Consider the following 14,161-nt stretch of genomic DNA (forward strand, 5'->3'; position numbering starts at 1 on the left):
CCAGGATCTGTCCATTGATGAGAGTGGGGTTTTGAAGTCTCCCACTATTATTGTGTGAGGTGCAATGTGTTCTTTGAACTTTACTAAAGTTTCCTTAATGAATGTGGATGCCCCTTCATTTGAAGCATAGATATTCAGAATTGAGAGTTCATCTTGGTAGATTTTACCTTTGATGAGTATAAAATGCCCCTCCTTGTCTATTTTGATAACTTTGTGTTGGAAGTCAATTTTATTCTTTATTAGAATGGCTACTCCAGTTTGTTTCTTTTGACCATTTGCTTGGAAAATTGTTTTCCAGCCTTTTTGAGGTGGTTTTATTGTAAGCAGCAAAAAGTTGGGTCCTGTTTATGTATCCAGTCTGTTAGTCTATGTCTTTTTATTGGGGAATTGAGTACATTGATATTAAGAGATATTAAAGTAAAATAATTGTTGCTTCCTGTTATTTTTTGTTGTTAGAGTTGGGATTCTGTTCTTGTGGCTGTCTTCTTTTAGGTTTGCTGAAGGATTGCTTTCTTGCTTTTCCTAGGGCATAATTTCCATCCTTGTGTTGGTGTTTTCCCTTTATTATCCTTTTTGGGGCTGGATTTATGGAATGATATTGTGTGAATTTGTTTTTTTCATGGAATACTTTGGTTTCTCCATCTATGGTAATTGAGATTTTTGCTGAGTATAGTAGCCTGGTCTGGCATTTGTGTTCTTTTAGGGTCTTTATACCATCTGTCCAGTATCTTCTGGCTTTCATAGTCTTTGGTGAGAAGTCTGGTGTATTTCTGATAGGTCTGTCTTTATATGTTAAATGACCTATTTCCCTTACTGCTTTTATTATTCTGTCATTATTTAGTGCATTTGTTGTTCTGATTATTATGTGTTGGTAGGAATTTCTTTTCTGTTCCAGTCTATTTGTAGTTCTGTAGGCTTCTTGTATGTTCATGGGCACCACTTTCTTTAGGTTAGGGACGTTTTCTCCTATAATTTTGTTGAAGATATTTACTGGCCCTTTAAGTTGAAAATCTTCATTCTCATCTATACCTATTATCCACAGGTTTGTCTCCTTACTGTGTCTTGTATTCCTTGATGTTTTGGGTGAGAATCTTTTTGTGTTTTTCATTTTCTTTGATTGTTGTGTCCATGTTCTCTATGGAATCTTTTGCACCTGAGATTCTCTCTTCCTTCTCTTTATTCTGTTGTTGATGCTCACATCTATTGTTCCTGATCTCCTTCTTAGGGTTTCTATCTCCAGAGTTGTCTCCCTTTGGGTTTTCTTCATTGTTTCTACTTCCATTTTTAGATCTTGGATGGTTTTGTTCAATTCCATCACCTGTTAGGTTGTGTTTTCCTGAAATTCTTTGAGGGATTTTTGTGCTTCCTCTGTAAGGACTTCTACGTCTTTAGTAGTGTTTTCCTGTAATTCTTTAAGGACTTCTACCTATTTTGCAGTGTTTTCCTGTATTTCTTTACGGGAGTTATCAATTCATTTCTTAAAATCCTATTCCAGCTTCCAACTCATTTTTCACTGAGTTAGAAAGGGCAATTTGGAAATTCATCTGGAATAACAAAAACCTAGGATACCAAAATCTATTCTCAACAATAAAAGAACCTCTGGTGGAAACACCATGCCTGACCTCAGAGCAATTGTGATAAAAACTGCATGGTACTGGTACAGCGATAGACAGGTAGATCAATGAAATAGAACTGAAGACCCAGAAATGAACCCACACACCTATAGTCACTTGATCTTTGACAAGAGAGCAAAAACCATCCAGTGGAAAAAGAGCATTTTCAACAAATGGTGCTGGCACAACTGGTGGTTATCTTGTAGAAGAATGCAAATTGATCCATTCTTATCTCCTTGTATGAAGCTCAAGTCTAAGTGGATCAAAGCACTCCACATAAAACCAGAGACACTGAAATTTATAGAGGAGAAAGTTGGAAAAGCCTCGAAGATATGGGCATGGGAGAAAAATTCCTAAACAGAACAGAAATGGCTTGTGCTGGAAGATCAAGAATCGACAAATTGGACCTCATAAAATTGCAAAGCTTCTGTAAGACAAAACATACAGTCAATAAGACAAAAAGGCCACCAAAAGATTGGCAAAGGATTTTTACCAATCCTAAATCTGATAGGGAACTAATATCCAATAAAGAGTTCACGAAGCTGGATTCCAGAAATTCAGATAACCTCATTAAAAAATGAGGTACAGAGCTAACCAAAAAATTCTCAACTGAGGAATACAAAATGGCCGAGAAGCACCTGAAAAAATGTTCAACATCCTTAATCATCAGGGAAATACAAATCAAAACAACCCTGAGATTCTACCTCACACCAGTCAGAATTTCTAAGATCAAAAATTCAGGTGACAGCAGATGCTGGCAAAGATGTGGAGAAAGAGGAACACTCCTCCATTGTTGGTGGGATTGCAAGCTGTTACAACCACTCTGGAAATCAGTCTGGCGGTTCCTCAGAAAATTGGACATAGGACTACAGGGAGATCCAGCAATACCTCTCCTGGGCATACACCCAGAAGATGTTCCAACTTATAATAAGGACACATGCTCCACTATGTTCATAGCAGCCTTATTTATAATAGCCAGAAGCTGGAAAGAACCCAGATGTACTTCAACAGAGGAATGGATACAGAAAATGTGGTACATTTACACAATGGAGTACTTCTCAGCTATTAAAAACAAAGAATTTATGAAATTCTTAGGCAAATGGAGGTATCTGGAGGATATCATCCTTAGTGAGGTAACCCAATCACAAAAGAACTCACTTGATATGCACTCACTGATAAGTGGATAGTAGCCCAGAAACTTAGAATACCCAAGATACAATTTGCAAAACACAAGAAAATCAAGAAGAAAGAAGACCAAATTGTGGATACTTTGTTCCTCCTTAGAATAGGGAACAAAATTCCCATGGAAGGAGTTACAGAGATAAAGTTTGCCGCTGAAAAGAAAGAATGGACCATCCAGAGACTGCCCCACCCAGAGATCCATCCCATCATCAGCCACCAAACACAGACACTATTGCATATGACAGCAAGATTTTGCTGAAAGGACCCTGATATAGCTGTCTCTTGTGAGGCTATGCCAGTTCCTGGCTAATACAGAAGTGGATGCTCACAGTCATCTATTGGATGGAACACAGGGCCCCCAATGGAGGAGCTAGAGAATGTACCCAAGGAGCTGAAGGGGTCTGCTACCCTATAGGTGGAACAACAATATGAACTAACCAGTACCCCCAGAGTTTGTATCTCTCTCTAGCTGCATATGTAGCAGAAGATGGCCTAGTTCGCTATCATTGGGAAGAGAGGCCTCTTGGTCTTGCAAACTTTATATGCCCCTGTACAGGGAAATGCCAGGACCAAGAAGTGGGAGTGGGTGTGTAGGGGAGCAGGGCAGGGGGAGAGTATAGGGGACTTTTAGGATAACATTTGAAATGTAAATGAAGAAAATATCTAATAAAAATTGAAAAAAATTAGCATAAAGGGCTACTTTTACCTGACAGACACTAGGTCACACTTCTGAATGGCTTACCCTGATGTTGTGTTAGAGCCTCTTGGTAAGTCTGAAACATTCTACATCCACTCAACCAGCTACTAGCTGGCCTTCAGTTCCCGAAGCTATGGTACTGAGGTCTTCTCAAGCTTTTTTCATTTTTATCCCAGCTATTCAATAATGGCTTGAGTAAACAATCCTCTACCAGCTTTGTGAGATATGATTTTAAGTCTGAATCTTGCTTTTTGGGTGTGTTGGGGTATCCAGGACTCATTGTGGTGGGCATACTGGGTTCTAATGATGCTGAGTGGTCTTGGTTTCTGTTAGTAAGATTCTTTCATTTGCCTTTCACTATCTGGTAATCTCTGGTGTTAGATGTTCTAGCTGTCTCTGGCTGGAGCTTGTTCCTCTTGTGATTCTTTAGCCTCTGTCAGCACTCCTGGGAGTCCTCTCCCAGAACTCTCCTGAGTCCCATTCATTGGTCAGAGCAAGCTCTCCTCTTGCAGGGAAGGTACACAGAATTCTAGAGCTCAGATCCACCTCCTGAGTCCTGGGGTCAGAGCCCTCCTTGGAAGCTGTGTCTCCTCTGGTGGGGAAGGTGCCCAGGGGTCTGGGTCTCTGCTCTGCCTCCTGGCTGAGGATGAAGGCCTGAAGGGACCTTGTCCAAGAGGCTCTGTTGCTTCTGCTGCCCATGTGATCTCCTTCATGCACTGGTCTTAGTGATCCCAAGATCCTCGCTGTGCTAGGGTCCGCTGAGTTCACACCCAAGATGGTGCAGGGCTAGAGCCAAAGGGAATGACCCCCAGCCACAAGTTGGGCAGGTTTCCTTTTTCCCTGTTCCTGCTAGCACAAGACCCTCTGGGTTTTTTGGAACAGATGTTGCCTTCCACTCACCAGTGATCTTAAGATCCTGGGTGTCCTAGGGTGTCTGCAGCATGTAAAGTCCTCTGGGGACCTTGGGACCCTCCATCTAGTTCATGCCCAAGATGGCACAGATTTCTTTATTTCCCAAATTTAACTATTGAAAGACACACTAGGACTTCATAATACTGTAGGTACCTTAGGATAACAAACAAAGCTACCTTTCCTTTCCTGCGTCTTTAATTGTTGCCTGGAAAGCCTGGAACTATTACAGGGCAATGTTTCAGAAACTGATTATGATTTTTTTCTTATAAAGCAGTGTATGTAGTCCAGGTTGGCCCAAAATTCACAATATGGCCAGCTGCTCTGACATCATAATTCTCCTGTCTCCCCTCTCTGTGCAACCATGCCTAGTTTTGAACCATTATAACTATGAACAATTCAACAGAACTCAAGGATGGAATTGAAAGAGGAAAGGGCGCTCATACCTCTCCTATCCTGCTCGGCTTCATTTCTGCCGTTCAGTCACAAGGCAGAACAGGTAGAATGAAGTGAGAGGATGAACCCTTTGTGATTCTGTTTCCATAGTTTTTGTTTTGTTTTGTTGACAATGGCTCTGTTTCTTCATCAGTGGGAAGTGTTCATTATTGGTCTGAATAACTTTACTTGGCAGATGAGATCTGGAGACAGGAATTTAATGAAGTCAGATTATGTGGTATGCCTACAGTGGACCTGACAAGGGGATTGAAGAAGAAGGCAAGGCTAATGTAAACTATTTGGCAAAAAAAAAAAAAAAAAAAAAATTACTCGTGAATGAGAAAAAACTGATTAGTATATTATAAATGCAATTTTCAAGATGTTGACATATCAGTGATTATAAAACCTTGAATTCCTGCTTATAATCATTTAAATAGTTAAATATCTGTATCTAAATATTTTCTAGGGTCAAGTTGTACTGATAAGAATCAAACAACACAGAACAATAGTTCATCTCCTATGGCAAAAGATAATATTCTTGCTTATATTGTGGGAATGGAGAGATGACCTTGCTTAGAAACTGTAACTAATGCCTTGGCTGCTGGACAGATTCAGGATGAGTAGCAGAGTCTGGTGATGTAGTGTTATGGTGGGAGGGACCCTGAACACTTACCTCTAAACCTCTGCCATCTCAGAGGGAGTGATGGAAAGACTGTGGCATTATCACCCTCCCAGGTCTGTGTTGAAGAATTTCTTTCTTCATCTGATTAGGTGACCTTGATTTGGATGTGACTTGTGAGGACTTGAGTTCCACAAAGAGCCAAGCGACATAGATATAGGATAATAGAGATAGTTAATACAATGTTTATCATAAGCAAGTTCTGCTCCTGTTAAAGCAATGACATGGCCGACTTTAGTCACAAGTGATTGTGACAGATAATTTTGTTGAGTTATCACCACTCAGCAAACTTATATCCATCATGGATGATTTTCATCAGTGTCCAAGCAATGTGAGGATTTATGGTGCAAGTTGGGCATAGCCCACATGCCTGAACCTTTACTTTAGAAAATGAATAACATTTAATTCTGATAGATTAAACATAGGAAAGTGAGAAAAAAAACTACTATTGTTGGAATACATTCTTAGTCACACATTGTTCTAGTGTAACTTCATATAAGTTACTGTGCGAGACCTAACTCACAGGGTTTCCTTTTCTCGTTCTTTCTCTCTGTGTGTATCCAGTGTACACCACAGTGTCTGTACAGATGGGCACAAAGGCTCTGCTCTGCTGCCTTTCTATTCCACTGACAAAAGCAGTATTAATCACATGGATGATAAAGCACAGAGACTTGCCTTCCTGCACAATAGCATACAAAGTAGATACAAAGGAGACCAATGAAACCAGCTGCTTGGGCAGAAACATCACTTGGGCCACCAAACCTGACCACAGTCCTGACCTTCAGATCAGTGCAGTGACCCTCCAGCATGAGGGGAATTACTTATGTGAGATAACAACACCTGAAGGGAATTTTGAAAGAGTCTATGACCTCCAAGTGCTGGGTAAGTGACAATGTTACATATTGTGCTATTTCAGGTCACCAATTTGTGTTAGAAAACCTTGTGATTTGACAAGACTGAATCTTTATTTTCTTCCCATCTCTCCAGTGCCCCCTGAGGTAACCTACTTTCCAGGGAAAAATAGAACTGCAGTTTGTGAGGCAATGGCAGGCAAGCCTGCTGCACAGATCTCTTGGACTCCAGATGGGAATTGTGTCACTAAGAGTGAATCACACAGCAATGGCACCGTGACTGTCAGGAGCACGTGCCACTGGGAGCAGAACAATGTGTCTGCTGTGTCCTGCTTAGTCTCTCATTCGACTGGTAACCGGACTCTGTTCATAGAACTGAATCAAGGTGAATACTTTTGTAAAAAGAAGAAATAATTGATATTTACCTTATTCTTCCATGAAAGATATAGGTTTTAACTTCATTCTATGTGTGACAAGTAGAGTAGACAAAACCTGTTTAGGGGAAGAAGGAGTAAAGTCAGGACACTGACTGAAGCAGAAAACATGAAGTTGTTTTCTAGTTCCGCAGACTCGCACTAACCAGTGTCACCTGGACAGAGGTTGGTCCTGTCCATAGTGTGTTGGCCTCTAAGGTGGCTCTAAGCTGTGTCAAGTTGACAGAGTTAACTAGGACACACTACCCCGTTCAGACACTAGTAACAAGTTTTTGTTATTACTTGCACTTCTTATCAACTAGCTATAAATTCTGGATGTTTCCATAATTCATTTATCAGGTTCAGTGATTTGTAAAAATGGTTCACAAAACTGAAGAAGACACCTTGTTTACTATACTGGTTTAGTATAAAGACTCCAACACAGAGACAGACAAATTCAAGAGATTCTTAGGACTCTTTATGGAGGAAGGAGTACAGAGCTTCATGCCATCTCAAAGATTTCTGTGCTCCCAGTTCCTTGATGTTATCCCCATACAGAAGCTCCTTAAACTGTACCATTTAGAATTTATATTAAGATTTTGTTACATAGCCATGAGGGATAATCCTTGACCATTGGTGATTAACACAATCTCCTGCCATTCTTTCTTCACATGAGGTTAGGTGGCAATGATTGTGGTCATGTAGGATCCCAAGTCATAACTCTCTAATGACAATTTAGCTTTTCTGGGATAGCCCCAACTATGAAGTTCTCGATGAGCTTTTTAGACACCAGTCATTTTATTGGCATACTAAAGACTTTTAATTTTGTTGGCAATTCTTTTAAGAGCTATATTTCAGTAGGTGGAAAGCAAAGACCATAAATGAATTTCTTTTTTTAAATTTTTAGTATTTTTTGATATATTGTCTCCATACATAGTCCTGGCTGTCTTACAACTTAGAAATAGGTTCTAATTATCATAGATCTAATCTCCATATTTCCCTTTTAGTGTTCCAAACAGGTTTTAGGTTAATTCATTCTCAGATTATTTTTAAGTTGTTCCTATCCTATAAAAAGTGTTCTTCCATTAACCTCTTTCATCTACTAGTCCACCATGCACTATCCTAAACCCACTTCTCCCTAACTTACAGCTAGTTTTCAGTAACCATTCTGATTCTTCAGATATTTTAGAACATTTCATCCTTACTTAGCACTGTTTGATGGATTGTAAGTCATCTAAAACAACACAGACAGCAAAATGTCACTGGAAGGGTCATCAGATCCAATTTCAAGTTTGCTATTCAGGCAAAGTGCTACAGACTCTCTGGGCCCCTTTGTCTGCGTGGAATGGGTCTCTGGGGCAGGTGGGCAAATCTTTGGATGGGATGAATGACAGACAGATGCACACAGGAGAGGTTGTGTAGAATCTGAATGTATTTTGTCAAATCGAGCATCAGACTTTTTATGCAGAAGACAATAAGGAAGTTGGGTGACATACCTGCAAGGTACAAAGAGGTTACTGGATTCTTACAGAAAACAGAGGAATGCAAACACAGAAGGTCTAACGGGAACCACCTGGGATAGAATTCATTGTTAATAACTGGGATCAACAAGGGCTCCACCCAAGATTCACTTAATCTTAGAAGCCAGGGTCAAGGGCTTCGTGCCCTTGCCATAGTTCCTATTTTAGTCTATTGTATAGTCCACCTTTCCCTTAGGCCATTGTAAATATGTGTGTATGTGTGTAACTCCCTATAGTTCTAAGTATCTATTCTGGTTTCTCCTTTCGGTCTGAAACTTCCTTCTTCCTTAGTGATGGTAAATTCCTGTGTAAGGGAGTGACTTAGCTTTTACATTCTTACTGAATTTCAAGCCCATGGTTTTGCTCAAGGACATTCTAGGACTGTTGGAACACTAAGGCTTTAGCTATGTCAGAATTCAATCTTAAAAGGCACTTATAATAGGATAATACTAAAAGAGAGCACGTGGATCCATACACTAGACTAATGTGGAAATGGAAAATTAATGTATGGGTTAGAGAGAACGCCAGACTCCAGGAGCGAGTTTCTGTGAAACTCTTTTGCCTCCAGAGTAGCTTTCAAACCTCAGCCTGTCAATCTGACTCGACCAGAGAGTGTGGCAGCAAAGCAGCAAAATTAGAATGGTACCAGTACCAATACAGACATATTGATCAATGCAGCAGGATCGAGGGACAACCTAAAAGTCCATGCACCTATAGCCACCTGATTTTTCACTAGATTCTGAAAATATTCACTGCAGAATAGATAGCATCTGAAAAGGATCATGTAGGGAAATTGGATATTAACATGTAGAAGAATGAAACTTGACTATTCTCTTTGCATCAAAATAAATTTGAAATGGATTAAAGATCTCAATGTTAGATCTGTAACTCTAAGCTTTCACAAGAGAGAGCCCCAATTATACTGAGTACACTGTAGAGAAAAGGCTCAGGTAAGACCTCTCTGAATAGTACTCTGGTTGCTCAGGAAATAAGATTAAAAACTCAGCAAGTAGGACTACATGAGATTACAAAGTTTTAATACTGCAAAGAAAAACTGTTAATTGACTGAAGAGGCAACCTATAGATTGGGGAAAAAACTTGACTATCCACAGATCTGACAGAGGATTAATATTTAGAATATACATGGCATTAGAAAAGCCTAAACAAAGAAATTGAAAAATGAGTAATGGAACTGAATGGAGGGCTCTCAGAAGAAATGCAAAGGACTAGTAAATACTTTAAAAACTGTGTGCCATCCTTAACCATCAAGGTAGTGCAAATTAAAACTACTATGAGATTTTTAACCTTAATCCATGCAGAATCGCTAATATTAAGAAAATAAAATCCAGTGTAGGCAGGGGGCAGGGAACCTTGAAGAGCAATTTGTGCAGTTGCTGTGGAGACCAATGTGGCTGTTCCTCAGAAAATGAGAAATAGATGTGCTATATGATCACATAGATAATATGCTCATTTATATTCATAAATGTTCTAGTCCTAGTAACTAGAATATGTACACAGCTAAGATGTCCATAAATAATGCCCACGGGTCCACTTATGTGGCCTGAAAATTGTAAAGGTTGCTAATTACCTCTGCTTGGATTTAAAGTCACCTGGCCAAGTAAGTGTGTCCATGATGGGGAGCTCCGTGTCTATTATTCTACAAAATGGACACAGAATAAAACCACCTTCTCATTTTGCATGGTTCTACCCATATTAGTGCAACTCTCATATTTCTTTAGAGAAAGTTTCTTTTTTTAGTGACAAGTGTTTAAAGCAGAAACTCTCAACTGGTCAAGGAAGACAAAAGCAGAAAGATTGTAAAAGTCACCAATCAGGGAAGATCAGAGAAAAAAAGCATTTGGACATTACAGGATTTTCAAATTCATAAGCTCATAGCAATGGAGTTTTCTGTATAGGATGTAAACAAGACTAAGCCAGTCAATATTCCAACATAGAATGGAAAGGGACTCACGAGTCCCTGCTCTTCCAACCTAGGATCTATGGACACTTAGTGGTTTCTTGAGGAGAGAGAGTCAGTTATCTCTAAGGGTATTCATTGCTTCTGGTAGGCTCCAACCCAGAAGTATATGGACAACATAACCTGAACCAGTAGGCTATTAAAAAACACACAAAGTTTGTGGGGTATCAAAGTGGGTATGGATCTGGCAGGAGTTAGAGGAGGAGTTAGACGTGAATATGATCACAATACTTCATGTGAAATTCTTACTTTTTTTTCAATGAAAAAGAAACTATTCTTTTAAAAAGAAACCAACTTTTTGTATAAAAGATTAATCATAGATGCACTTCAGACAGAGAACTTAGAAGATCTTAGCTGATTTCACCTGTAAACCTCTTTCCCAAGGAGTAACTTTCACAGTCACCAAAGAGGCTGTGCAAGCTGAACTAAATGGGAAGCAATAGGTAGTACCACCTAGCTGAAAAGCTTATGAACCACAGCAATGACCAGCAAGCTTGATGCCTAAGGTGTGATAGTGGCAATTATATCTTAGCAGCAACCAATAGTTGGCCAATTATGTCTAAGGCTCACTCAAGATTAGGAAATCACAACTGGTAGAGGAAATCTAAGTAATAACTCAGTGTATCAGTGAAGGCATTGATATCAGAGAGGAATCTGCCACAGCTCTCCTCTAATCTACCATAATGCCTATCTAAAATTTAAATACCCTATAATCACCAGTAAGCATAGCTCTTAACAGTTACCAAAGAATTTTCTATTTGCAATAGAAAACATCACAAAAAGCCACAAATGGTCAATATGTGCAGAACACAGATCATAGGATATTCAGCCTCCGTGGGTACATTCACAACACAATTCCTACATTTAATTCTCATGGAATATTGTAGAATAGGGGATAGAAACAGGATAAGAGCTAGAGAAACAGGAAATCTGTGGGAAAATTGTGTCTCCTAGAAATGTAGGTGAAACTTCACCCATGAATCCTCAATAACATGGCTGCCTAAACAGGACTAGAACAATAAATATAGAAACATGGAAGAGGGAAATCTCACTTGAGCCTCACCCTTAGAGGAAGAACCACAGTTAACTAAGGGTGTTAAGAGTGGGAGCAGCAGTCTTCTCTCAGGGATGGCTCCCTATTAGTATTTTCATATGATGTATTAATATGCAACAGTAACAACTTAGAAATATGAAGCTAGGAGTTTGAGAAAGAGCACTGGTCGGTGGTGGGGGAGGGTGGAGAAAGGGAGAGGAATATTTAGGTGCATTTCTTCACTTTAAAATATTTGCTACATTTTGCAAAACACAAGAAAATCAAGAAGAAGGGAGACCAACATGTGGATACTTCATTCCTCCTTAGAATAAGGAACAAAATACCCATGAAAGGAATTACAGAGACAAAGTTTGGAGCTAAGACAAAAGGATGGACCATCCAGAGACTACCTCACCTGGGGATCCATCCCATAATCAGCCACCAAATGCAGACACTATTGCACATGCCAGCAAGATTTTGCTAAAAGGACCCTGATATAGCTGTCCCGTGTGAGACTATGCCAGTGCCTGGCAAATATAGAAGTGGATGCTCACAGTCATCTATTGGATGGAACACAGGGCCCCTAGTGGAGGAGCTAGAGAAAGTACCCAAGGAACTGAAGGGGTCTGCAACCTTATAGGTGGAACAACAATATGAACTAACCAGTACCCCCAGAGCTCGTTTCTCTAGCTGCACATGTATCAGAAGATGGCCTAGTCGGCCATCATTGGGAAGAGAGGCCTCTTGGTCTTGCAAACTTTATATGCCCTAGTAGAGGGGAACACCAGGGCCAAGAAGTGGGAGTGGGTGGGTAGGGGAACAGGGTGGGGGAGGGTATAGGGGATTTCGGGATAGCATTTGAAATGTAAATGAAGAAAATATCTAATAATTAATTGAAAAATAATTTGCTAATGTCTATTAAGCACAAATGCTAGACTTGATTCCTAAACTTGATCCTGAAATAATGGTATGAGTTCTATCTTAATTACACTTCATAAGGTGTACTGATTTTAGTAGTCTCTAAAACTTTCGGACTATTTTAAATGATTTTAAAACTGTTTACCTCTAATTTCTTGCATAGAACTATTATTGAACTGACCTGACATTTTACCCTTGCCTGTATTTAAAGGTACCACCAGCACCACCCCTTCCTTGCTGACCATTCTCTACGTGAAAATGGCTCTTTTGGGGGTTATTCTTCTTAAAGTAGGATTTGCTTTCTTCCAGAAGAGAAATGTTACCAGGTAGGAACTGAAAACTAAAATGTTAAGACTCACTAGAGAAAAGGCATTGTTATATAAACAGTGGACTGGGAAAATAAATGATGTGCCCCTGGCATGGGTGTCCCCTCAGTTCTTCTGCATCAAGCCTTTGTGAATAACAGAGCCTAGGCACAGGTGTTCAAAGCTCTGTGAGAGATTCTGCCTTGCTACAGTTCTGACCTAGGGGGGACCTACCCTGGGCCCATCATGGAGGATTCCATAGCAGAAATGAAGTTGCTGAAACATTATATTTGGTTACAAGTTTCTTGGTTGCTCTGGGACTCTGTTTATTCTGGCTTAATTGTAACATATGTAATTTGTATTTGTATTTGTTTTTGTTTTTGTGTATTTCTAGAACATGAATATCCAGATTTCTGGAAGCCCATTAGTCTGATGACACATACAAGAAAACAGCCATTTGCAATCAACTTTCTCATTGGAATCCAGCTTACCTGTCCCTGCTGTCTTCATGATTGTTAGACACTCACCTCCAAATTCTTAACTGAGAAGGGCTCCTGTTTAAAGGAAATATGGGGACAAATTGTGGAGCATAGACCAAAAGAAAGGCCATCCAGAGACTGCTCTACCTAAGGACCCATCCCATATACAGACACCAAACCCAGACACTACTGAAGATGCCGTGAAGCGTTTGCTGACAGGGGCCTGTTATAGTTGTCTCCTATTCATACAAATACATAGGTAGATGCTTGCAGCCAACAACTGGACTGAGCAAAAAAATCTCCAATGGAGGAGTTAGAGAAAGGACTGAAGAGGGTTTGCAGCCCCATAGGAAGAACAACAATATCAACCAACCAGATCTCCCAGAGCTCCCAGGGACTAAATTACCAACCAAAGGCTACACATGAAAGGACCTATGGCTCCAGCTGCTTGTGTAGCAGCGGATGGCCTTGTTGGGCATCAGTGGAAGGAGAAACCCTTGGTCCCATAAAGGCCTGATTCCCTAGTGTAAGAGAATGCCAGGGCAGTGAGGTGGGAGTGAGTGGGTAGGAAGCATTCTCATAGTTGCAGGAGAAAGGAGAATGGAAAAGGGTCTTCCGGAGGGGAAACTGGAAAAGGGGACAACATTTGAAATGTAAATACATAAAGTATCCAATAAAAAATTTATTGTACAGTTGCCAGTCATGTGATATGACTATATAGGCAAAAGCTTTGTGCTTACCATCAGATATGCTGTGAATGACCCATCTACTCTCTCTTCTCCTCTTCTCAGGTCAAAGAGAAAATGGCTTAGCAAAGAGTGAACAAGAGTTCTGGGTGGTTTTTTTTTTTTACCTATGTGCCCCAGGAATAGCTTCCATCAACTTCTTGCTTCCAGGTTCATTTTACATGATCATAAAAGTTGCATTGTCAGGTCCCATGACAACAAACACCACCTTGAAGTTGCCCATTAGCTGCTGGCCTTCTTTCTGTGCTTGTTTGCTTGCTACCAAGTAGCATGACAGTTGCCCTTTTTGTTAATCACTGATTACATGACGAAGATCTATTTTTAAAAAATCAGTATCTCTGCACTTTAGAAGAAGTTAAAAGTTTTATCCCAGAGAAGGCACTGTCCGTATCATAAGGGTAAC

At 40.0% G+C, this 14,161-nt stretch overlaps 1 protein-coding gene across 1 annotated transcript in view; it reads left to right on the forward strand.

Annotated features, from left to right (window-relative positions):
• LOC110311868 (cell surface glycoprotein CD200 receptor 2) overlaps positions 1-13,705 on the forward strand; it is a 49,398-nt gene extending 35,693 nt beyond the window's left edge. Inside the window, exons 5-6 of the mRNA XM_021185440.2 lie at positions 12,440-12,554; positions 12,928-13,705. Of these exons, the coding sequence (XP_021041099.1) occupies positions 12,440-12,554; positions 12,928-12,934 (122 nt within the window). The 3' untranslated portion in view covers positions 12,935-13,705. The remainder of the gene's footprint in view (positions 1-12,439; positions 12,555-12,927) is intronic.
• The last annotated feature ends 456 nt before the right edge of the window (positions 13,706-14,161 follow it).

The sequence above is a fragment of the Mus caroli genome, chromosome 16 (genome assembly GCF_900094665.2).
Source record: "Mus caroli chromosome 16, CAROLI_EIJ_v1.1, whole genome shotgun sequence".
Lineage (NCBI taxonomy): Eukaryota > Metazoa > Chordata > Mammalia > Rodentia > Muridae > Mus > Mus caroli.